This window comes from Choloepus didactylus, chromosome 1 (genome assembly GCF_015220235.1).
Source record: "Choloepus didactylus isolate mChoDid1 chromosome 1, mChoDid1.pri, whole genome shotgun sequence".
Lineage (NCBI taxonomy): Eukaryota > Metazoa > Chordata > Mammalia > Pilosa > Megalonychidae > Choloepus > Choloepus didactylus.
The window spans coordinates 70307969-70334104 of NC_051307.1; the positions used below are offsets into that span (position 1 = coordinate 70307969).

Below are 26136 nucleotides of genomic sequence, written 5' to 3' on the forward strand. Positions count from 1 at the left end.
ATGCCCAGTCAGTTGTGTAATTGTGTAACATGGCACAAAGATGCTGGAGTCAGACTGCTGGAGTTTAAATCCTGGCTTTGCTACTTTCTACCTGTGTGACCACAGGTGAGTTTATTAAAATTGAGATATTATAAGGATAAAATAATTTAATACCTATAAAGCACTTAAGAATGCACTATTAGCAGGTATTATTCTTGAGAGTAGGATTATGGAAAGGAGAAGATAGATGTTCTTCTTTTCAGCATTTACCTTGTTATTTTGTTTCTTTTTGTTTTGTAAACTTTAACATAAGAAAAATAATCAGTGTAAGGGTACCCAAATTCTATTCTGCAAATATATTTCAGGCTTCATATTGCCATTGACGATCCCTACTGCCCCTTCAGAACTGTGAGCAGTGATAGTTTTAGCCTGATTTTGCATGTACAGGTATGCTGACAAAATACTGTGATTTACCCTAGAAAGAATTATAGTCGCTCCCTTCCTTTCAAAACCTCCTCCTTCTGCTTTGTAAAACTTGGTGAAAGCATAGAAACTAGGATGGCAAATAGAAATGCTATCCAGTCAATATACCTCTTGCCTGTTCTTTCAACTCCTTGCCACGAGGATCATGCTTTAGTTTGTTTCTGTATAACTGTTTTATATGGTAAAAGTTGCAGCATTAAATGCACAATTAAATATGTTTTGATAAACTTTATACCTGTATTATCATTGCTACAGCCAACATACGAGCATTCAGTCATCCCAGAAAGTTCCTTTGGGCTCCCTTTAGACAAGCCCCACCAACCCCATCCCTTTAGGCAACCACTGTGTTGGCTGCTGTCACCAGAGATTATTTTTTTGCCAATTTTTGAACATCATATAAATGACATTAATTATACAGAATGTACTCTTTTGTGTCTGGTTTCATTCACTTAACATGTTTTGAGATTCATCCTTGTTATGTGTATTAATGGTTTCTATTTTTTTTTAAATAACTGAGTAATGTTCCAATGTAAAAATATACCACTTTTTTTTTATCCCTTCTCTTGTTGATGGTCATTTGGATTCCTTCCAATTTTGGCTATTATGACTAATATAACTAAAACGAATATTCTTATACACATGTTTTTTGTGGACGTATGTTTTCGTTCTCTTGGGTAAAGATCTTGGAGTAGAATCGCTATGTTAAAGTGTACATATTGTTTAGGAGAAATTGCCAAACAACTTATTTGTCCTATTTGCAACTCCCACCAACAGTTTATGAGAATTTCAGTTCTTCCACATTCTTGCCTAAATTTGGTGCTGTCATTCTGTTTAATTTTAACCACCCTAGGAGGTATGAAATGATAGCTCATTCTAGTTTTAATCTCTATTTCCCTCACCTAATGATATTAAAGTTCATGTATTTATTGGCCATCTTATATCTTCCTTTGTGAAGTGAGTATTCCAATATTTTACTTGTGTTTTTATTGGTGTTTGTCTTTTCGCAGTTGATTTGTGAGAGTTCCTTACATATTTGGGATACAAGTCCTTTGTTATATTGACATATTGTGAACGTTGTGTCCTAGTCTGTGGCTTGGTTTTTTCTTTTCTTAATCCTGTCTTTCAGTGAGCAGAAGTTTTAAATTTTGATGGAAAACAACTTATTAATTTTTTCCTATTACATTTTGTGCTTTTTGTGTCTGTTCTAGGAAATTTTTTGCCTATTGCATTTGTCAGAGGAATTATAATTAAGATGTTAAATCTACCCATATTTATCTACAAATTCAAAGCAACCCTAAAACCCTGAGGTGCTTTTTTTTAATAGAAATTATTAAATTGCTAAAATTTATAAGGAAATGCAAAGTAACTAAGATCATTAGAAGAACAAAGGTGAAGGACTCACACTGCTATGGTAAATTGGCTTTTGACAAATATGCCAGCACCATTAAATGGGGAAAAGGTGGTCTTTTTAACAAATGATGTTGGAACCACTGGATAAATACATGTAAAAATACAATAACCTTTATCTCACACCACACATAACATTTTAATTGAATCATATAGTTAAACATAAATGTTAAAACAATGAAACTTCTAGAAGAAATCACAGGACAATGCAATATTAAAGGGAAATGGTAATAGCAGACATGTTCCCAATCTCAGGGGAGAAATTGCTTAATATATGCCTTTAAATATGATGTTAGTTGTACGTTTCTCATGTGTGCCCTTTATCAGGTTGAAGAACTTGAATATTCCTAGTTATCTAAGAGTTTGTAATAATAAAACATTGTTGAATTTTCTCAAATGCTCTTGTTACATCTATTGAAATAATCATCATCTAATCTTGTTTATTCAGATAGTATGGTAAGTTACATTGGTTGTTGAATCTTGCCTTCCTGGGATAAAGCCCACTTTGTCATGATGCATTGCAATTTTTATATATTACTGGACACAATTTACCAACATTTTATTAAGAATTTTTTTGTCTATATTCATGAGGGATATTGGATTATAATTTACTTTTCTTATAATGTCCTCCTATTTTTTTTAAAAGAGTTTATTACTTTCTTAAATGTTTGATAAATTTCATTGTGAAACCATCTGAAACTGTCATTTTCTTTGTGAGTAGTTGTTTTTAAAAAATAGATATTGTTTCATATTTTAAATGGATATAGGGTTGTTTCTTCTTGAGTAAGTTTTACTAAGTTTTTAGAAGAATTTGACTTTTAATTTCAATTATTGATGTTTTTACAGAAAGAAAATATTGAACGTAGTATTCTCTTATCCTTCTACTGTTTGTTAGTTTTATTGTGTTAAGGCCTTTTTGTTTTCCTATATTGTTAACTTGCATTTTCTCTCTTTGCTCATTCTTGCTAGGGTGCTTTGTTGATGTTTTTAATGATTTCAAAGAACTAACTTTTTGCTTTTTTTTTTACTCCATTACTTCAATTTTATTTTAATTTCACACTTATTAATTATTTTCCTCTGTTTTTTAGAGTTTAACTTACTCTTCTGTCTCTAGTTTCTGAAAGTAAAACTTAGATTGTAAGTAAAATATAAAATAATACACAAAACTTGGAGCAAAAACTTACTCTTTTTTCTTATGACACAAATATTTAAACTATGAATTTCCTTCTCACTACCATTAGCTTCATCCCACAAATTTCAGTATGCTGTATTTTTATATTCATTCCATTTGTAATACTTTTAAATTCTTATTGTGGTTTCTTCTTTGAACCAATGTAACTAGAAATAAGTTGTTTAAATTCCAAAGATTTCTAATTTAATTCTGTTTTGTTAAAAACCCACTCTGTAAATATTTAGTCTTTTAATTGAGATTTATTTTTTGGCCTAGCATTTGGTCTTTCCTAGTGAGTGTTCTATGTGCACTTGAAAAGAATATTGTAATGTAAGAATGTTACAAATACACACTCCATTTTTCCCCTTTACGTCTTTTGTGCTATTGTTATGTATTTTATGTCTACCTATTTATAAATCTCACAGTTCATTGTTATTATTATATGCTTTAATGCCAATTTTTTCCCAAAAATTAAATTTAGTCAGAAAACTATCTTTTCATTCACAGACATGATTCACCTTTCCAGCATTCTACCTATTTTTGATTGATCTGAGATTTGGCAGGTATCATTTTCCTTCAGCCTGAAGAGCCTCCTTTAACATTACTTAGTATTGCATGTCTACTGCCAATAAATTCCCTGAGATTTTGTTTTTAGAAAAATATTCTTATTTCACTTTCACGTTTGTTGGATATTTTCACTGGATGCAGAATTCTATGTTGATACTTTTAAAAATTCTGAACACTTTAAAGTGGTGCTCCATTGTGTCCTGCTTGTATCATTTTTGATGAGAAGTCGTTGATCATTCTTTTTCACTACTTATCAGATGTTTGATTATCATATATCTCCATGTCATTTTCTTCAAGTTTAGTTTGCTAGGGCTTTTTTGAGTTCTGTTAACATCTAGATTTATAGTTTCCAAAACTTTGTAAAAATTTCAGTCATTATTTCTTCGAATACTTTTATTCCCCTCTAGTAATGTATATTACTACTTGATGCCCCACAGCTGAGGCTCTATTTATTTTGTAAAATTGTTTTTCCAATCTTTTCATTTTTAAGCCTTGTATTTCACTCTACATTTCATTTTGAATAATTTCTACTGCTATCTTTATACTCACTGATTTCTTTTCTATTGCAATGCCTGATGTATTAATAAGCCCATACAATTAATTTATAATTTCTGATCTGTGTTTTTCAGTTCTAGAGGTTTGACTTTCTTTTTTTTTAATCTTCCCTTCCTCCCATTACTATATTCAGTTTCAGAGGCTAGAAGGTTTGCTTCCCCCCAGGGTCTGTAGCCTTCTGGCTGACTGCTAATCCTTGGGCTCTTTAGATTTCCCATCACAGGGCTATATCCTTTCCTTTTTGACTTCCATTGACTTTCAGCTACTGGCTCCTCTCCCTGGCTTTTATCTATAAAGCCTCCAGCAATAGGGTTAGGCCTAGTAATCCTAATTCACTTGGCCACACGTTAACTAAAAATAACATCTTCCAAAGGTCCAATTTACAATAGATTCACACCCACAGGAATGGGATTAAGATTAATAACATTTTTTTTCCTGGGGTACATAATTCAATTTACCACATCCCCTTTAGTTTAGTTTTTCTCACTTTCTTATTAGGCATTTATACTTTTATAATTGTTATTACTTCCTGGTGTACCAAACCTTGTACAATTATAAAGTGTCTCTTTCCTCTGGTAATATGCCTTTACTTGAATTTTATATTGTCTGATGTTCCTTTATCTGCATCAGCTTTCATATGCCTTCTGTTTACATATATATATATATATTAGTATACTTTTATTTTCAATGATCTGTATCTTTATAGTTAAAGTATATCTCTTACATAAAAAAATAAGTAAACTATGGTCCTGGGCTGCTGCCTGATTTTGTAAATACAGGTTTTTTTTGGGGAATATAGCCACGCTTATTTGTTTACATATTGTCTATGTTGTTTGTGTGCTGCAAGAGTGGAGTTAGTAGTTGGAACAAAAACCAAAGGCCTGCAGGCCTTCAATATTTACTATCTGGCCCCTTGAGAAAATGTTTTCTAAACTTTGGGATTTAGCCTTTAGTTTTTTTTTTTGTTTTTTTTTTTTTAATCATCATTTTATTGAGATATATTCACATACCACGCAGTCATACAAAACAAATTGTACTTTCGATTGTTTGCAGTACCATTACATAGTTGTACATTCATCACCTAAATCAATCCCTGACACCTTCATTAGCACACACACAAAAATAACAAGAATAATAATTAGAGTGAAAAAGAGCAATTGAAGTAAAAAAGAACACTGGGTACCTTTGTCTGTTTGTTTCCTTCCCCTATTTTTCTACACATCCATCCATAAACTAGACAAAGTGGAGTTTAGTCCTTATGGCTTTCCCAATCCCATTGTCACCCCTCATAAGCTACATTTTTATACAACTGTCTTTGAGATTCATGGGTTCTGGGTTGTAGTTTGATAGTTTCAGGTATCCACCACCAGCTACCCCAATTCTTTAGAACCTAAAAAGGGTTGTCTAAAGTGTGCGTAAGAGTGCCCACCAGAGTGATCTCTCGGCTCGTTTAGGAATCTCTCTGCCACTGAAGCTTATTTCATTTCCTTTCACATCCCCCTTTTGGTCAAGAAGATGTTCTCCGTCCCACGATGCCGGGTCTACATTCCTTCCCGGGAGTCATATTCCACGTTGCCAGGGAGATTCACTCCCCTGGGTGTCTGATCCCACGTAGGGGGGAGGGCAGTGATTTCACCTTTCAAGTTGGCTTAGCCAGAGAGAGAGGGCCACATCTGAGCAACAAAGAGGCATTCAGGAGGAGACTCTTAGGCACAAATATAGGGAGGCCTAGCCTCTCCTTTGCAGCAACCGTCTTCCCAAGGGTAAAACTTATGGTAGAGGGCTCAACCCATCAAACCACCAGTCCCCTATGTCTGTGGTCATGTTAGCAACCATGGAGGTGGGGTAGGCGAATACCCCTGCATTCTCCACAGGCTCCTCAAGGGGGCACTACATCTTTTTTTTTTTTTCCTTGTTTTTCTTTTCTTTTTTTTTTTTTTAACTTTCCCTTCTTTTTTAAATCAACTGTATGAAAAAAAAAGTTAAAAAGAAAACAAACATACAGTAAAAGAACATTTCAAAGAGACCATAACAAGGGGGTAAGAAAAAGACAACTAACCTAAGATAACTGCTTAACTTCCAACATGTTCCTACTTTACCCCAAGAAACTTACATAATATAGCAACATTTCTGTGAACTTGTTCCTACTATATCCATCAGAAATTAACAGTCCATAGTCATTTCTGGGCATCCCCAGAACGTTAGCTTATCTGTTCTTCTTGGATTATTGTTCCCCCTTCCTTAATTGCTCTCTACTGCTAGTTCCCCTACATTCTACATTATAAACCATTTGTTTTACATTTTTCAAAGTTCACATTAGTGGTAGCATATAATATTTCTCTTTTTGTGCCTGGCTTATTTCGCTCAGCATTATGTCTTCAAGGTTCATCCATGTTGTCATATGTTTCACCAGATCGTTCCTTCTTACTGCCGCGTAGTATTCCATCGTGTGTATATACCACATTTTATTTATCCACTCATCTGTTGAAGGACATTTGGGTTGTTTCCATCTCTTGGCAATTGTGAATAATGCTGCTATGAACATTGGCGTGCAGATATCTGTTCGTGTCACTGCTTTCCGATCTTCCGGGTATATACCGAGAAGTGCAATCGCTGGATCGAATGGTAGCTCTATATCTAGTTTTCTAAGGAACTGCCAGACTGACTTCCAGAGTGGCTGAACCATTATACAGTCCCACCAACAATGAATAAGAGTTCCAATTTCTCCACATCCCCTCCAGCATTTGTAGTTTCCTGTTTGTTTAATGGCAGCCATTCTAACCGGTGTTAGATGGTATCTCATTGTGGTCTTAATTTGCATCTCTCTAATAGCTAGTGAAGCTGAACATTTTTTCATCTGTTTCTTGGCCATTTATATTTCCTCTTCAGAGAACTGTCTTTTCATATCTTTTGCCCATATTATAATTGGGCTGTCTGTACTATTGTCATTGAGTTGTAGGATTTCTTTGTATATGCAAGATATCAGTCTTTTGTCAGATACATGATTTCCAAAAATTTTTTCCCATTGAGTTGGCTGCCTCTTTACCTTTTTGAGAAATTCCTTTGAGGTGCAGAAACTTCTAAGCTTGAGGAGTTCCCATTTATCTATTTTCTCTTTTGTTGCTTGTGCTTTGGGTGTAAAGTCTAGGAAGTGGCCGCCTAATACAAGGTCTTGAAGATGTTTTCCTACATTATCTTCTAGGAGTTTTATGGTACTTTCTTTTATATTGAGCTCTTTGGTCCATTTTGAGTTAATTTTTGTGTAGGGGGTGAGGTAGGGGTCCTCTTTCATTCCTTTGGATATGGATATCCAACTCTCCCAGCCCCATTTATTGAAAAGACCATTATGGCTCAGTTCAGTGACTTTGGGGGCCTTATCAAAGATCAGTCGGCCATAGATCTGAGGGTCTATCTCTGAATTCTCAATTCGATTCCATTGATCTATATGTCTGTCTTTGTGCCAGTACCATGCTGTTTTGGCAACTGTGGCTTTATAATAAGCTTCAAAGTCAGGGAGTGTAAGTCCTCCCACTTCGTTTTTCTTTTTTAGAGTGTCTTTAGCAATTCGAGGCATCTTCCCTTTTCAAATAAATTTGATAACTAGCTTTTCCAAGTCTGCAAAGTATGTTGTTGGAATTTTGGTTGGGATTGCATTGAATCTGTAGATGAGTTTGGGTAGAATTGACATCTTAATGACATTTAGCCTTCCTATCCATGAATATGGAATATTTTTCCATCTTTTAAGGTCCCCTTCTATTTCTTTTAGTAGAGTTATGTAGTTTTCTTTGTATAGGTCTTTTACATCTTTGGTTAAGTTGATTCCTAGGTACTTGATTTTTTTAGTTGCTATTGAAAATGGTATCTTTTTCTTGAGTGTCTCTTCAGTTTGTTCATTTCTAGCATATAGAAACATTACTGACTTATGTGCATTAATCTTGTATCCCGCTACTTTGCTAAATTTGTTTATTAGCTCTAGTAGGTGTATCGTTGATTTCTCAGGGTTTTCTAGATATAAGATCATATCATCTGCAAACAATGACAGTTTTACTTCTTCTTTTCCAATTTGGATGCCTTTTATTTCTTTGTCTTGCCGGATTGCCCTGGCTAGCACTTCCAGCACAATGTTGAATAACAGTGGTGACAGCGGGCATCCTTGTCTTGTTCCTGATCTTAGAGGGAAGGCTTTCAGTCTCTCACCATTGAGTACTATGCTGGCTGTGGGTTTTTCATATATGCTCTTTATCATGTTGAGGAAGTTTCCTTCAATTCCTACCTTTTGAAGTGTTTTTAGCAAAAATGGATGTTGGATTTTGTCAAATGCTTTTTCAGCATCTATTGAGATGATCAATTGATTTTTCCCTTTCGAGTTTTTAATGTGTTGTAATACATTGATTGTTTTTCTTATGTTGAACCATCCTTGCATGCCTGGAATGAACCCCACTTGGTCATGGTGTATGATTTTTTTAATGTGTCTTTGGATTCGATTTGCAAGTATTTTGTTGAGGATTTTTGCATCTATATTCATTAGGGAGATTGGCCGGTAGTTTTCCTTTTTTGTAGCATCTTTGCCTGGTTTTGGTATTAGATTGATGTTAGCTTCATAAAATGAGTTAGGTAGTGTTCCATTTTTTTCAATGTTTTGAAAGAGTTTGAGTAAGATTGGTGTCAGTTCTTTCTGGAAAGTTTGGTAGAATTCCCCTGTGAAGCCATCTGGCCCTGGGCATTTATTTGTGGGAAGATTTTTGATGACTGATTGGATCTCTTTGCTTGTGATGGGTTGGTTGAGGTCTTCTATTTCTTCTCTGGTCAGTCTAGGTTGTTCATATGTTTCCAGGAAATTGTCCATTTCTTCTACATTATCCAGTTTGTTGCCATACAGTTGTTCATAATATCCTCTTATAATTTTTTTAATTTCTTCAGGATCTGCAGTTATGTCACCTTTTTCATTCATTATTTTGTTTATATGGGTCTTCTCTCTTTTTGATTTTGTCAGTCTAGCTAGGGGCTTGTCAATCTTGTTGATCTTCTCAAAGAACCAACTTTTGGTGATATTTATCCTCTCTATTGTTTTTTTGTTCTCTATGTCATTTATTTCTGCTTTAATCCTTGTTATTTCTTTTCTTCTACTTGGTTTGCGATTGGTTTGCTGTTCATTTTCTAGCTTCTTCAGTTGATCCATTAGTTCTTTGATTTTGGCTCTTTCTTCCTTTTTAATATATGCGTTTAGTGCTATAAATTTCCCCCTTAGCACTGCTTTTGCTGCATCCCATAGGTTTTGGTATGTTGTGTTCTCATTTTCATTCGTCTCTATATATTTAGCAATTTCTCTTGCTATTTCTTCTTTAACCCACTGATTGTTTAGGAGTGTGTTGTTTAACCTCCAGGTATTTGTGAATTTTCTAAGTCTCTGATGGTTATTGACTTCTAATTGTATTCCATTGTGGTCAGAGAATGTGCTTTGAATCATTTCAATCTTTTTAAATTTATTGAGGCTTGTTTTATGTCCCAGCATATGATCTATTCTGGAGAAAGTTCCGTGAGCACTAGAAAAGTATGTGTATCCTGGTGATTTGGGATGTAATGTCCTGTATATGTCTGTTAAATCTAATTCATTTATCAGATTGTTTAGGTTTTCAATTTCCTTATTGGTCTTCTGTCTGGTTGATCTATCTATAGGAGAGAGTGATGTGTTGAAGTCTCCCACAATTATTGTGGAAACATCAATTGCTTCCTTTAGTTTTGCCAGTGTTTCTCTCATGTATTTTGTGGCACCTTGATTGGGTGCATAGACATTTACGATTGTTATTTCTTCTTGCTGAATTGCCCCTTTTATTAGTATGTAGTGGCCTTCTTTGTCTCTCAAAACATCCCTGCATTTGAAGTCTATTTTATCTGAGATTAATATTGCTACACCTGCTTTCTTTTGGCTGTAGCTTGCATGAGATATTTTTTTCCATCCTTTCACTTTCAGTTTCTTTGTGTCCCTGTGTCTAAGATGAGTCTCTTGTATGCAACATATTGATGGTTCATTTTTTTTTGATCCATTCTGCGAATCTATATCTTTTAATTGGGGAGTTTAATCCATTTACATTCAACGTTAAAACCGTGAAGGCATTTCTTGAATCGGCCATCTTATCCTTTGGTTTATGTTTGCCATATTTTTCCCTCTCTCTATTAATATCCTTTATTGTACCCATACCGAATCTCTTTAGTACTGAACCTTTCTCCAAGTCTCTCTGTCCTGTCTTTGTTTCTCTGTCTGTAGGGCTCCCTTTAGTATCTCCAGTAGGGCAGGTCTCTTGTTAGCAAATTCTCTCAGCATTTGTTTGTCTGTGAAAAATTTAAGCTCTCCCTCAAATTTGAAGGAGAGCTTTGCTGGATAAAGTATTCTTGGCTGGAAATTTTTCTCACTCAGAATTTTAAATATATCGTGCCACTGCCTTCTCGCCTCCATGGTGGCTGCTGAGTAGTCACTACTTAGTCTTATGCTGTTTCCTTTGTATGTGGTGAATTGCTTTTCTTTTGCTGCTTTCAGAACTTGCTCCTTCTCTTCTGTGTTTGACAGTGTGATCAGTATATGTCTCGGAGTGGGTTTATTTGGATTTATTCTATTTGGAGTTCGCTGAGCATTTATGATTTGTGTATTTATGTTGTTTAGAAGATTTGGGAAGTTTTCCCCAACAATTTCTTTGAATTCTCTTCCTAGACCTTTACCCTTTTCTTCCCCTTCTGGGACACCAATGAGTCTTATATTCGGACGTTTTATTTTATCTATCATATCCCTGAGGTCGATTTCGATTTTTTCAATTTTTTTCCCCATTCTTTCTTTTATGCTTTCATTTTCCATTCTGTCATCTTCCAGGTCACTGATTCGTTGTTCAACTTCCTCTAGTCTTGTACTATGAGTGTCCAGAATCTTTTTAATTTGGTCAACAGTTTCTTTAATTTCCATAAGATCATCCATTTTTTTATTTAGTCTTACAATGTCTTCTTTATGCTCTTCTAGAGTCTTCTTGATTTCCTTCATATCCCGTACTATGGTCTCATTGTTCATCTTTAGTTCTTTGAGTAGCTGCTCTAGGTGCTGTGTCTCTTCTGGTCTTTTGATTTGGGTGCTTGGGCTTGGGTTATCCATATCGTCTGGTTTTTTCATATGCTTTATAATTTTCTGTTGTTTTTGGCCTCGTGGTATTTGCTGAACTTGATAGGGTTCTTTTAGGGTTTGTAGACCTATTGAAGTCCTTATCTCTAATTTATCAGATCTACAGCTTCGTGGAGTACACTTTCTCTAACTAACCAGCAGGTGGCGTCCACGAGCCACCTGTTCTCCACAAGCCAGTTCTCCCCTGCTTAGCCTTTTTTTTGGTGAGTGGGGGAGTGAGTCTTGTGGGGCCCAATTGGTGTACCAAGCTTGCGTGTGTAGTTGGTGTTGCCTGCCCTGTGTGTGGGGCGTGTTTCTGGGCAGTCGGGGAGGGGCGTGGCCCTAACAATCAAATCTCCCTGATGATCCTAGAGTTTTAAAGCTGCTGCAATAGTCTAATCCTTCAGTTCAGTCCTGCCACAGTTTGTCTCTGCCACTGACCCACAAGTCTTTGGTATTGGCGTATGGCTCCTGAGACTTGCAAGTGGGCCCCTCTTCCAGGCCGTGCACCCCGGGTCCTCTGTTGAGGGATGACTGTGCTATGTCACAGGTGAGTGCCGTCCCCCCAGGGCAGTTCTGGGCTGCTGGGCTGTGTAGGGAGGCTCCCAGTCTGCTCAAATGATGGCTGAATGGGGCTTTGTTAATTCACACTGCTCCACCTTCCCAGCTCTGGGACAATCAGCTGAGGTTGCAGGGAAGGCTAATGTCCACGCCCAGTTTTGTGGTGTGTGCCTGTTATTTGAAGCACTTCCATCACACTGGGTTGTCTGGGGCAGCTCTGGGCTATGGGGCTGGCGATGGGCAGGAGTGTTTCCTGTCCACCAGGATGGTGGCTGTGAGCGGACACCCCCCTTTTCTTGGGAAGTTGTGGTGTTTAGTGAATTTTCTCAGCCACTGGATTATTGCCTTTTGTCTCAGAGCTCTCTTAGTTCTGCTCTTGACTTGACGTGCCCAAATTGCAATTCTTTGAAGCTTTCTGTATTGGGCTTCTTAGAGTAATTGTTTTAGAAAAAGAAGAAAGGATTGAAAAAAAAAAAAAAAAAAAAACGGCCCTCCTCAGAGATCTAATGGGTTATTGAAATGCTAATAGACAAAGCAACCAGGGCCATTAAGGAAAGGTCCACAGGGCAGAGAGATCAGCTTTTCTTCGGGATTTGCATATGCGCCTCAAGGCCTGAGCTCCGCCATTCCCCTTTCTGTGTTCACCAGTACTCCAAAAATCCTCTGCTTTTATTTTGGAGTTTTTCGTGTTATTTTTTTTTTTTCTATGCCTGTCTCCTCTCTGCTGGGCTGGCAGCTCTCAGATTCTCTGGTGTCTGGTCTCAGTCTATCTGTGGTTGGAGTTGGATCAGTAGAATGAGTTTCCGAGAAGGGCTACCACTGCAGTTCTCCCTTCTCCTTCCCGGAGCTAACAGCCCCTCCTCCCACGGGACTGAGCCTGGCAGGGAGGGGCGCGGGTCCCCTGGCCGCAAAAACTTACAGATTTCACTGATCTCAGCAGTTCAACATTTTCATGAGTGTTGTATGAAGTATGCCCAAAGACAGATTGCTCTGTGGTGTCCAGTCCACGCAGTTCCTGGCTTTTTACCTACTTTCCTGGAGGAGTAACTAAAACTTACAGCTCACCAGTCTGCCATCTTGCCCCGCCTCTTAGCCTTTAGTTTTGTGTTGCTTGCTTGTATAGTTTGACAACCTCTGTCTTTTAATGGAATATTATGCCCAGTTACATTTAAGATCATTATTGATATGGCTGCATTTAAGACCACTGCCTTCTTATTTGTTTTCTGCTTGGCTTCTGTTCCTGTTTTCCTACCTCCTTTTGCGTTATTCAAATATGTTTCAGTATTGCATTTTTTTTTTAATTATCATTTTATTGAGATATATTCGCATACCACGCAGTCATACAAAACAAATTGTACTTTCTATTGTTTACAGTACCATTACATAGTTGTACATTCATCACCTATATAAATCCCTGACACCTTCATTAGCACACACACAAAAATAACAAGAATAATAATTCGAGTGAAGAAGAGCAATTGAAGTAAAAAAGAACACTGGGTAACTTTGTCTGTTTGTTTCCTTCCCCTACTTTTCTACACATCCATCCATAAACTAGACAAAGTGGAGTTTGGTCCTTATGGCTTTCCCAATCCCATTGTCACCCCTCATAAGCTACATTTTTATACAACTGTCTTCGAGATTCATGGGTTCTGGGTTGTAGTTTGATAGTTTCCGGTATCCACCACCAGCTACCCCAATTCTTTAGAACCTAAAAAGGGTTGTCTAAAGTGTGCGTAAGAGTGCCCACCAGAATGATCTCTCGGCTCCTTTTGGAATCTCTCTGCCACTGAAGCTTATTTCATTTCCTTTCACATCCCCCTTTTGGTCAAGAAGATGTTCTCCGTCCCACGATGCCGGGTCTACATTCCTCCCCGGGAGTCATATTCCACGTTGCCAGGGAGATTCACTCCCCTGGGTGTCTGATCCCACGTAGGGGGGAGGGCAGTGATTTCACCTTTCAAGTTGGCTTAGCCAGAGAGAGAGGGCCACATCTGAGCAACAAAGAGACATTCAGGAGGAGACTCTTAGGCACAAATATAGGGAGGTCTAGCCTCTCCTTTGCAGCAACCATCTTCCCAAGGGTAAAACTTATGGTAGAGGGCTCAACCCATCAAACCACCAGTCCCCTATGTCTGTGGTCATGTTAGCAACCATGGAGGTGGGGTAGGCGAATACCCCTGCATTCTCCACAGGCTCCTCAAGGGGGCACTACATCTTTTTTTTTTTTCCTTGTTTTTCTTTCTTTTTTTTTTTTTTAACTTTCCCTTCGTTTTTAAATCAACTGTATGAAAAAAAAAAGTTAAAAAGAAAACAAACATACAATAAAAGAACATTTCAAAGAGACCATAACAAGGGGGTAAGAAAAAGACAACTAACCTAAGATAACTGCTTAACTTCCAACATGTTCCTACTTTACCCCAGGAAAGTTACATAATATAGCAACATTTCTGTGAACTTGTTCCTACTATATCCATCAGAAATTAACAGACCATAGTCATTTCTGGGCATCCCCAGAACGTTAAATAGCTTATCTGTTCTTCTTGGATTATTGTTCCCCCTTCCTTAATTGCTCTCTACTGCTAGTTCCCCTACATTCTACATTATAAACCATTTGTTTTACATTTTTCAAAGTTCACATTAGTGGTAGCATATAATATTTCTCTTTTTGTGCCTGGCTTATTTCGCTCAGCATTATGTCTTCAAGGTTCATCCATGTTGTCATATGTTTCACCAGATCGTTCCTTCTTACTGCCGCGTAGTATTCCATCGTGTGTATATACCACATTTTATTTATCCACTCATCTGTTGAAGGACATTTGGGTTGTTTCCATCTCTTGGCAATTGTGAATAATGCTGCTATGAACATTGGCGTGCAGATATCTGTTCGTGTCACTGCTTTCCGATCTTCCGGGTATATACCGAGAAGTGCAATCGCTGGATCGAATGGTAGCTCTATATCTAGTTTTCTAAGGAACTGCCGGACTGACTTCCAGAGTGGCTGAACCATTATACAGTCCCACCAACAATGAATAAGAGTTCCAATTTCTCCACATCCCCTCCAGCATTTGTAGTTTCCTGTTTGTTTAATGGCAGCCATTCTAACCGGTGTTAGATGGTATCTCATTGTGGTCTTAATTTGCATCTCTCTAATAGCTAGTGAAGCTGAACATTTTTTCATGTGTTTCTTGGCCATTTGTATTTCCTCTTCAGAGAACTGTCTTTTCATATCTTTTGCCCATTTTATAATTGGGCTGTCTGTACTATTGTCATTGAGTTGTAGGATTTCTTTGTATATGCAAGATATCAGTCTTTTGTCAGATACATGGTTTCCAAAAATTTTTTCCCATTGAGTTCCAGTATTGCATTTTAATTTATCTATTGGCTTTTTATTGATACCTCTTTGCATTATTTTATAGTGATATAGTGATAAACATGAATTCTTAATATATAACAATCTACTCATGTAAAAATCTAAGACCCTTTAAACATTATAATTCCATTAAACCTCCCCTGTCCTTGCCATATCTCTTACAGCTGCATATATTGTAAGCGTGACCCTACAATATTTTTTGCATTAAACAGTTGTCATTTAAAGTTTTTTTAATAGTATATTATATTTATACATGCCGTTTCTGTTTTCTTTATTCTTTTTTGTACATATGAGTTCCCATCCAGTGTCATTTCCTTTCAACCAAAGAATTTCCTTCAGTACTTCTTACAGTGTAGGTCTGCTGGCAATGGATTTTCTCAATCTTCTTTCATTTGTCCTATTATGTCTTTATTTTGCCTTGAATTGAAGTATATTTTCACTGGATATAAAATTCTGGGTTGAGATTTTTTATTTCAGCATTTTAAAGGTGTTTATTTGTTTCTGATCTGATTGTTTTCTTCACGAGATATAAACTTTTATTCATGTCATTGTTTCCCTGAATAATTTTTCTGTGGCTTTCTGTTTATATTTCCTTTTGATTAGTTTAACTATGATGTACCTAGATTCAGTTACTTTTATCTTTCCTGTTTGGGTTTTCTGAGTATTTTGGATCTGCCAAGTTAATGGATTTCACTAAATCTAGTAAATGTTTTTCATCGTTTCTTCAAATATATTTTCTGCCCTATTTTCTCTCTTTTCTCATAGTGTGACTCCAATTACAGGTTAGATTAGTTAATATTCTCCCATAGGGCAATGAGAATCTGCTCATTTTTTCTCTCATCTATTTTTCAGAATATTAATTTATATAATTTCTATTGCTTTGTCCTTCAGTTCACCGACCCTTTCTTCTGCCATCTCCAATCTAATGCTAAGACCATTCAATGAATTGTTCATTTCAAAGATTGTATTTTCAGTTGTAGAATTTCTGATTTTTTTGTGTATTTTTTTTTTGCTGCTGGGATGTCAATCTTTTCCTTTAAGTCATTAATCATATTTGTAATAGCTAATTTAAAGTTCCTGCCAGCTAATTGGAATCTCTGTGTCATCTGAGGACATTCTCTGGACTTTGGGTTACACTTTTTCAATTCTTCACCTTCCTGGTAACGTTTTGATCATATATTGGAATTTGTGGGTGCTATGTCCGATAGAGATCCTCTGCAGGAACCTGTTTCGTATAAATAGGTTTGTGTGCTTTCTTTCCTGTTTCTTGTTTCTTCAATTCAGCATAAATTAAAAATGTTTCTTTATCATGTAAATAAACTTCTTAGTTAATTTTCTGTTGAAGCAATCATTAGTTCTTTTACTTCTCTGACTCTTTTTTCTTCCTATACCCACCACTCCTTCATACATACACATACTCATAAACACAGCCATAGGTACTCTGAAATACTTGTGCTTTTATTAGTTTTTATGCTACAGTTATATCACATTGCTAGTATCTTGAAGTTAATGATGGCTTATTTGACTCATGCTTTCTTTATTTACATTTCTTGTTTTCATCAGATTCCTAAATTTTTAGTTTTAGTTTTTGATATAAGACCAACAGTCTGTCTCCACATGTCTCATCCTGCTTAGTCACTGAGTCTTTCCGGCTGCCTTTCTTTTTACTAACAGGATAGGAAAAAAGCAAGAGCTCACCCAGAGGCTTTGAGGAACATGTAGTTTTCCTTTAATTTTCACATTGCCTTATTGATTTATAGAAATTATGGTTTCCTCTATGTTTTTAAATATGTAATCTACTCACCTGTGAGCTATGTTTTGATGCATTTCATCAGCCATCATAATGACTAATATTGATCATGCCAGATAATCAGCCAAGTGTTTTATATACATTGTTTCACTTAACGTTCAAAATAATGTTCTATACTATTATATCCCTATTTTGAAAAGTGGAAACTGATTCTTGAAAAAATTAAGTAACTCTCTTAGGCACCAAGTTTGTTTATTATTTATGCTAGATTCCACCCCCACCCGCCGCCTTTTGAAATCAAGAATGTTGAATAAAACACACCTTTTATCCTCTGCACTAACTGCTGACCAAAAGAAACACTTTCTTACCTAAAATGAGAGCCTCTCAAGCATTAGAACATTGCTGGTTAAGAAACCAAGTCTTTGAATTAGGTCCCGTGAACATGTTTGAGTTCTATATCTTCACACTATCCTTTTAGCACTCACTCTTTGACTTGCCTTCTACTAGAAGGCTGCCAATGACTTATAAATACAGTGAAGCTCGGTAACATCATGCCCACTTCTCACTGAACTATGATTCTGGTATTAGTGATCCTTCCTCAGTAGGGTGTCTTGAAACCCACATCCAAGAGTAACAGGGACTATAGATCACCTTCTTAACTCATGTCCCCTTTTCACCATCATTTGATGTGCTTTTCTCTTTTTTGTTGGTCTACAGGAGACTCCAGTGCTTGTGTTTCTTGGAGCTATAAAAAGATAACTTAAAGTGTTTTCATTGCCTTGTCTTGCAATTGCCTAAACCCTAGTCTTTTAATAACAGATGCTTGTATACTTCAACTATACTGATTTCATCCTGCCATTACTATTCTTTTCTTATTCCACAAATCTGATCTATACAGAGAAGGCAGGCATTTTGACTCTGACCCATTATAAATGCTCTGCCACTACCCATAATTTCAATGTAATTACTCCAGTATAGATTACTAGAGATGTCTTTGGGTATCACTCCAATTAGTCCCACATTTGACAAAGTTATTGATGTATCACTGTAGAATAATCTATATTATTTTGTGAAGTGCTATTTCAGAAGTTGGAGTAAGACATCACTCAAGTTCTCAGTGCAGTATGCACTCCATTTTACCTATCAGTAGAAAAGCAGCCAGCTAGGTACTGATTCGTATCAGTAAATATTAATATCATAAGGAACAGTATAAGGAAATATCTTTTGGATGCCTACCATATGCCACTCCTCCAGTAAATGCTGTGGATAAATTAATAAAGCATGACCCTTATTCTCAAGAAACGTATAGTCAAGTCAAGGAGACTATATGGATAGAACACATTTTAAAGGTGTGTGAGCAGACAGCTGCAGAGCTGGGCTGAGACTCTGAAAGGAATTATTGAATCCCTCTATATTTAAAGGGAGAAGAGAAGGAGACCTTCAGGATCTCAGTCAGAAATCTGAGAAAGCCATGCCTTAGGAATAGAGGCCCTGTAAGCCTTACTAAAACGACAACTGAGCCCCCATCTAGCTCATTCTCTGATGAAGTGGAATGATCAGCCCCCAACCCTATCTGCTGAAAATTAAAAAAGAGATCCTATCTTATGAAAATTACATTGTGTGGGGTCTCTACAGTTCTTTTACATATAGTGCCAGGACTACGTAAGCAAAGAGTCAAGACAGTATGATCAATAATCAAGAGAAAAATTAGGCAAGACAAGCAGACTTACGGATGATTTTGATATTGTAGTTAACAGACAGTGATATTAAAATAACTATAAATATTATATTTTTAAAAATAGAAGAAAAGATGGTCTGACTAGATGAAAAGAATTAGAATTTCAACATAAAATTGAAATCCATTTTTAAAAAATAAATTGCCATTTAGAACTAAAAATCATAATATTAAAAATTAAGTCTTTGGTGGATGAATGTAACAGCAGATTGGCCACAGGAAAACATAAGGGAAGTAAACAAGAATACCCCAAATTGAAGCACAGAAAGGAAAAAGAAGGGATAAGACAGATAAGAGACCTGAGGGACACCCAAAAATGTTGTAAATATGTATAATTGAAATTCTAGAGGGAAAGAAAATCAGTAATGTTCATCAACAATAAAATAGCTAAATAAATCATAGTGTATTCACCAAGGACATGCTATACAGCAGCATGAATAAATAATCTACAACTACATGCAACATTATGAATGAACCTCACAATTACATGGTAATAATATTTTGAAGTAGCATTTCACTGAAGTTCCCTGATGTGTCTATCACAGTGAAAGAGAGATGGGGGAGGATGGGAGTGGGAGAAGAAGGAAGAGGAAGAAGAGGGGAAGAAAGGAGGAGAAGAAAGGAAAGGAGAGTGGGAAGGAGGAAGGGCGAAAGAAGGAAAGGAAGGGAAGGAGAAAAGGGAAAGAAAAGGGAAGGAGAAGGGAAGGAAAGGGAAAAAAGGTGCATCTTGGAAATACAGTTATTATTTTTCTGATTTCATTTCTTAAAGGATAAAACTTAGGCATGTGTACCCAATGTAGCCTCTAGGGCAGTGCTTCTCAAATGTTACTATGCTGCAGAATAACCAGTAGGTATTTTTTAACATAGATTGCAGGTCCCACTCCAGAGTTTCTGTTTCTGTATTTCTGCTGTTGAGCCTGAGAATTTGCATTTCTGTCAAGTCCCCAGGGGATACTGATACTGCTGGTCTGGGGACCACAATATGAGAACTGCTGTGTCAGGGTGGCGATAGCTTCCGCCGCCAATGTTGTGTCATAACCTTGGATCTCTTCTATTTTTAACCTTGCTTTTGATTTATTAAAAAAAAAAAACAGAATCATTAAATGTAGACATTGGGCATTGGCTCAACTGGAATGCATAACAGGGAATGCCAAAGGGAAAAGGACTGAATGAAACTCCCTCAGGAAGTGTCGTTTTCAGAATGAAAAAACGTGATGCAACTAAGACAGCCTATGTTCAAAATAATTGATTTTTCTTTTTACTCTTAGCATGTATTTAATGGAACCCCATGACCAATCTGATTTCAATGGAACGTGTTCTGTTATTGGCCAAGGCTCAGAGATGTGGAATTGTTTGCCTTAGTACTTTTCCCGTATTGGGTTTAGAACATTTGCTTTTCAAAGATATGTCAATTTGAACCTTAATTTTTTTTTTAAAAAGTGCATATGACTGTGATAATGTGTATTTAATTCTTTTATAGGACTGCATCAAAACATGTAAACAAGGACCTTGGTAATCTGGAAGAAAACAAAAAGTTAGAAGAAAACAATCATAAGACAGAAGCTTAAGAGAAAAATTTTGCTAGTTGTTGTCCAGGTGGGTAGGCTGTATGAGGTTCATGGAAATAATTCCTAGGGAAGTATAAAACATCCTTGGAGATGAAAGGTAAAGCTTTGACATTAAGATGTGTCATACTTGCAGCTTTCAAACAAGGAAAAGAGATTTTCAAAGGGAAATTTTTGTGACTCAGAAAGTTGATCTCAGAAGAATGAGATCTCACCAGTTTCCCCATCCTCTCCAAAATAATCATTAACCTCTGAATAATCAAAATCAGTTTTGAAATTTTAACACCCAATTAGCATGTTTTATTCTAATGTCAAAATTTTTTGACTTCAAAGAAGCCTTTTTTTGTTTATAAATTGGCATTTGGGATTCTAATACTTTAAATTTATTTATTTTTTAAATCAATTATAATAATTTAAATTTAAATTTAACATTAAAATTTTTATCTTAGGATTATATATATATATATGAATGCATTTATATACCTATCTCCCAAATCATTAAAAAGACTATCAAACTTGTGTGTATGTATATAAACACGTTTTTAAAGATACAGTATATATATGTACATATATATATGCATGTATATATGTGTATGTTTATATGTGTGTGTGTGTGTAATGTATATTATCACTGTTATATATATTGCATCTATTATATATAATAACTACCTGTTTGCAATTTGAAGACAGTCTCAGAAAGGTATATGTTTTCATGGTAATGCCATTTGCAATTTGAGATTTTTCTTTTTATTCATGTTCTCTTGAGTCAAAGAGAGGAGCCATTTGGACAAATGATTTTGTGTTTCCTTGAGAATAACCATTACTGAAATTTAACCATATAATGCAAAAATCCACAACAACTACTATAAATCTTGGGTTCATTATAAATAAATAACAGGTTCTGATTTGAGTAGGTCACCCAAATTAATCCCATAGTAAGGATGGGGGTCGTGGGAAAGAATTATGATTGGAAGGATGCACACAGTAGAGAAAAATAGAAAAACTGAAATGATGTTTAAAATCTGAAAACCAGGATCTCAAACTAATTAGATGAAAGAAGACAGAACTGGATTCCACCCCACATCCTGTCTTCCACTGAGGCCAAGTATGAGGCATTCCCATCTGAATTTTTGTTTTTCTTTCTTAGGGTTCTAACACAAATTTTACCTTCTCTTTTCTTCAAAATTAAGTAGAATAAGTTCTCAAAGGAAAATTGTGCTTGAAGACAAGCAGTAGAAAATAGAGTAGGATTTGAAAGGATATGTGGATTTTTAACCTGAAAAGAAGTGCAATGAATATTTTCCTAAAAAGCCTTATAATCTAAGTGTGAATCAAGAAATTTTCACAAAAATGTTTAAAAATCAAGAATTTCCAAAAAATTAGTTGTTGAAGGGATGTATCAAATGCCTGGGATTAAAGATGGACTCAGGAACAATGGGGTTTACTGAAAGGCTGCTATAAAGTAATTCCTATGGTAACTTACCTAAATTTTTTTCATCATTTCAGAGAAAAAAAAACCATATAGACCAATTGAAGCATGAACGTGGATTGTATTTAAGACATATACAAAGACACTGGCAGCAATTTATGGTTCAAGTATTAAGCAATTCATTCTACAAAGCTGTCACAGGATTTTAGAGAATTATCTCAAGTAAAACAATGAAATGAAATTACAAACAATAACAAGAAATTTTGGCAGCCATGATTATAGGTCATATGTTGTGTTTGGTTTGATTTTTCTTTCTGTAAATGTCTGCACTGAGGATTTCTTTTTGGTTTGCCTTTTATGTAAATTTTTTACGTAGCTATTTTTATACACTGTAAGCTTTGTTCTGGGAGTTGCTGTTAATCCAATGTATAATGTAATGTTTTTATTTCGATTGTTTATATGGGTGATCTGAGCAGGTACACTTCTGATTCTGATTGCTATCAGAGTAACCCAAACTTTCTCACAAGTACCTAAAAACCCAAAGGTGGCAGCTTGTGAAGGTTGGGGACATACACATTGCGCTATACGAAGCTGTGATTTTTATCACAAGGGAGGGGCATGGCAGAGAGTTAGATCGAAAAACACCATATGAGCTTATTCTATGTATGTGCCACCAGCTGAATCTCAGCAGTGAAATCCCATGTGCATATGGACACACATACATAAAAATGATTCTCCCAAACTGATAATGTTGCCTATTCTGAAAAAAAAAGAATAGAAAAAAACAAAATTTGAGTAGCACTTACCTTTAAAGACACCTGCTAGTGAATTATGCTCTGTCAAAAGAAAAAGCAGACCAATATGTGAAAGACAGTTTGGAAAAATCATTCACATTTTCATAATTCACAATGTAAATCACTGTAATTAAAAATTGGTGTTAAATCCTTTGGGTTATCCACTGCCTTAAAATTGTAACTATTTCCTTTTAAAAAAGGTATCAGTCAGAATTGGAGATTTTTAACAGTGGTCATTATCAAAGCTGTGTTCTTTTCCACAGAATATAGAATATATATTTTTTTCGTGTGTGTTTTGTTAACTACACTACAGATATTGAATGCACCTTGAGATAATTTAGTGTTTTTAACCGGTACATAATTTATCAAGCAGTACATGAAAGTGTAATAATAAAATGTCTATGTATCTTTCGTTACATTCAAATTTGTAACTTTATAAACATGTTTTATGCTTGAGGAACTTTTTAGGGTGGTAGTATAAATGAAAACTTTTTGAAGTAGACAGGATATGGGGCAATAGTTAACTGGAGATTAGACTTTTAAACTTTGCTCTGTCAAGCAGAAGCCTGGTTTCTGGAAGAACATTGCACAGCCATTTTTGTCCCAGAATATATATAACTTTATATAAAGAAAAAAAAATGAACATCAGATTTCCAAGTATAGAACTGTGTTCTTTGTGAGAAAAAAAAAAAGAAAACTGGTGTTTGTTTTTTAGACTGATGGAATAAAGAATTATGAAGGCAATGAAAAATAAATTAAAGATTAAAGTCAGATGGAGATTAGGGATAGTATTTTGCCATTTCTGCATTATTTAGAATCATATATTGTACATTTGTAAACCATTTATTGCCTGGGCAGTTGTGACTCAGTTTAATAAAAGCTTCCTGTAGTGCATTGTAATGGAGTAAACACATAAACTATCCTATTAGAATCAATACTGTATAACATATAATGCGAAAAAAGAAAATATTTTATTTTGCCTCTAAACTTTGATTTACTGAAGTTTTATTTGGCAAGAAAAAAAAGATTGATTCTTGGTTAACACTTAAACCAAAGTGAAAGGGGAGAAACCAAAGTTATTTGTTTTGCATGGCTAAGCCATTCTGTTATCTCTGTAAATACTGTGATTTCTTTTTTTTTTTCTTTTTAAAAAGAAATTTGAAAATTTTTAAACACCTGCTTTCCACAATAAACCAAGACCACTAAAATGAAATTACTTCCATATAAATATATTTTGTTTTTTTTCTTTTGGTGTGGGAGATCAAAGCTTCAAAGTCTAATTCCTAAGATATATTTGCAGAAAGAAGCAACATGACTATAGAAAGAGAGGGTTATACTACAATTATTTCTTGGTTTTCACTTGCAATGGTCAACTAATTCCAAAAACAGCTGTCAGAACCTAGAGAGCAGAACACTGGAAACGAAACTCAGAGCTCTGGACCGAAAGTAGAAAATTTGACGGGAAAAAACGGGACATTAGTACCATTGAATCAATACCTGGATGAAGAGAAAGGTGAATTTGTGTAATGGCAGCCGTGTGCACAAAGATGTTGGAAGGAAGGGAATTCACAGACCTCAACTTCTGAGGTTTCCTCTGTCCAATTTAACTCTTTGGCAATAGGAGACAGGTTTTGCCAGCTCAAGGTTCATTCCCTGTCTGTGATTACAGGAATTGTATGTGGAAACGGATTAACATTCCCGTCTATGCCTAAAAGATAATAAACTGAAATATGTCTTCACATATCTCTCACAGCTGTCTTTCTCTTGTCTAAGCTAGAATGTTCATGTACAAAAACTGATTGTCTTTATTAAAGGGTAGAAAAAAATAGTGACTTTCCATCACTATAGAGTGGGAATTCATAAAAATAAAATTGTTCATGCCTTCCTGTCATATATTAGATGGGCCACCTTAGCTAGTCCTAGATTCTACCAGTGATCGGTTCTGTAATGTATGTTTCTCTATCTTCAGTTGACTGCATCGTACTTATTGTGTGTATCCAATGTGGCTGTTCTGGTAGCTTAAATAAGAGGACATTTCCTATTTCTTCACATATGCCATTAACACACCATCAGTTTATCATTTTGAATCACTTAGGCAATGAACTTTCATGGAAGTGCTTTCCCTTCAAAATATGGCTAAACCAGCAGTATATCAGAGAAAGACATTTTTAACATCTCTTGAACCTGTACCACATGTCAGAGCCATACATACTATCTTATTTCATCCTTAGTAATTATAAATTATATTAAATAGCCCTCATTTAACAACTGAAAACTGAGGTTCGAAGAGGTTCCATAACCCTTAAGTGCACTTACCTTCCAAGTAGATGAGTTGGGTATGAAACCAGGTCTGACTGATTCCAAAGCCCAAGCTTGTACCAGTTGACTATAGCTCCCAAACTGCCTCTAAAGAAATCTTCCTTTTCACAATATAGAGAATTGGGAAATAATAATTGGCACATAAATTAGTTGTACCATCTATAATGATTTATTGCAAGATGCTCAAGTAACATAATAGGCCTCATGGTATAATTTTTCAACTGCATTTGGATTATATTAATTATATATCAAATTATATAGACACACACACACATATATATAATATCACATTTCACACATGCACATTGTGCTGGTTTGAATCTGATATGTACCACATAAAAGACCATGTTCTTTTAATCCATTCTTGTGGGGGCACACCTATTATGGGTGGGACTTTTGGTTAGGCTATTTCAATTGAGATGTGAACCAGCCTATTGAAAAAGGGTCTTAACCTTTATGAAAAGAATAAAAGACAGTAAAAAAAAAAAAACAAAAAACAAAGAGCAGAAAGCTTAGAGAGAAGCACTCTGGGAGAAAAAAGCAAGGACGCAAAGGAGCTGAGAGAGAAAGCCATGAAACCAGAACCCAGGAGAGAAGGACCAGCAGACGTTGCCATGTGCCTTCCAATGTGACAGAGGAAACCCTGATGCCAGCAGCATTTCCTTAGAGGAGGTATCCTCTTTTTGATGCCTTTATTTGGACATTTTTGTGGACTTAGAATTGTAACTTGTAACTTAATAAATCCCCATTGTTAAAAGCCAACCCATTTCTGGTATATTGCATTCCGGAAGCTTTAGCAAACTGAAACACACATATTGCTATCTTATACTAATTACCTATTATGAGACAAACACCATATTGAAGTTTATAGTTTCATTGAGTCCTCCGAACATCCTAATGGGGGAGGGGCTATTCCCATTTTACAGATGAGGACAAGGCAGATAATCTTGTCAACAATCAGAGACACCGGAAGTGGTTGAGCCAGGACCCAGGGCCAAGATGTCAAATTTCAGGCTCTACTTACTACATTGTTCATTGCTACCATTATAAGAATATATATCTACCTATGCTTAGGCGAATGGTACCAAAAAGATAGATTTGTATTGAATTGCCTACTTGTTCCCCCTTGTCACTAATGACATTCATATTCAGGGTAGCAAGATAATAGATGAAAAAATATATGAAAGCTACTTTGAATGCATTAAATTATTATATAAATGTTAGTTTTCTTATCCTATGTGTAAGAAATTAAATACAGCTAACTGTACTATTAAAAAATCAGTGCAGCATATTTGACTTCACGTGTT

General features: G+C 35.7%; 1 protein-coding gene across 2 annotated transcripts in view; it reads left to right on the forward strand.

The window, feature by feature from the left end:
• ALCAM (activated leukocyte cell adhesion molecule) overlaps positions 1-25332 on the forward strand; it is a 217341-nt gene extending 192009 nt beyond the window's left edge. For both annotated transcript variants that reach the window (XM_037835049.1, XM_037835047.1), the window contains 2 exons: positions 20203-20318; positions 21794-25332. In XM_037835049.1, coding sequence (XP_037690977.1) covers positions 20203-20290 — 88 coding nt within the window. In that variant the 3' untranslated portion in view covers positions 20291-20318; positions 21794-25332. The remainder of the gene's footprint in view (positions 1-20202; positions 20319-21793) is intronic.
• Positions 25333-26136: the final 804 nt, after the last annotated feature.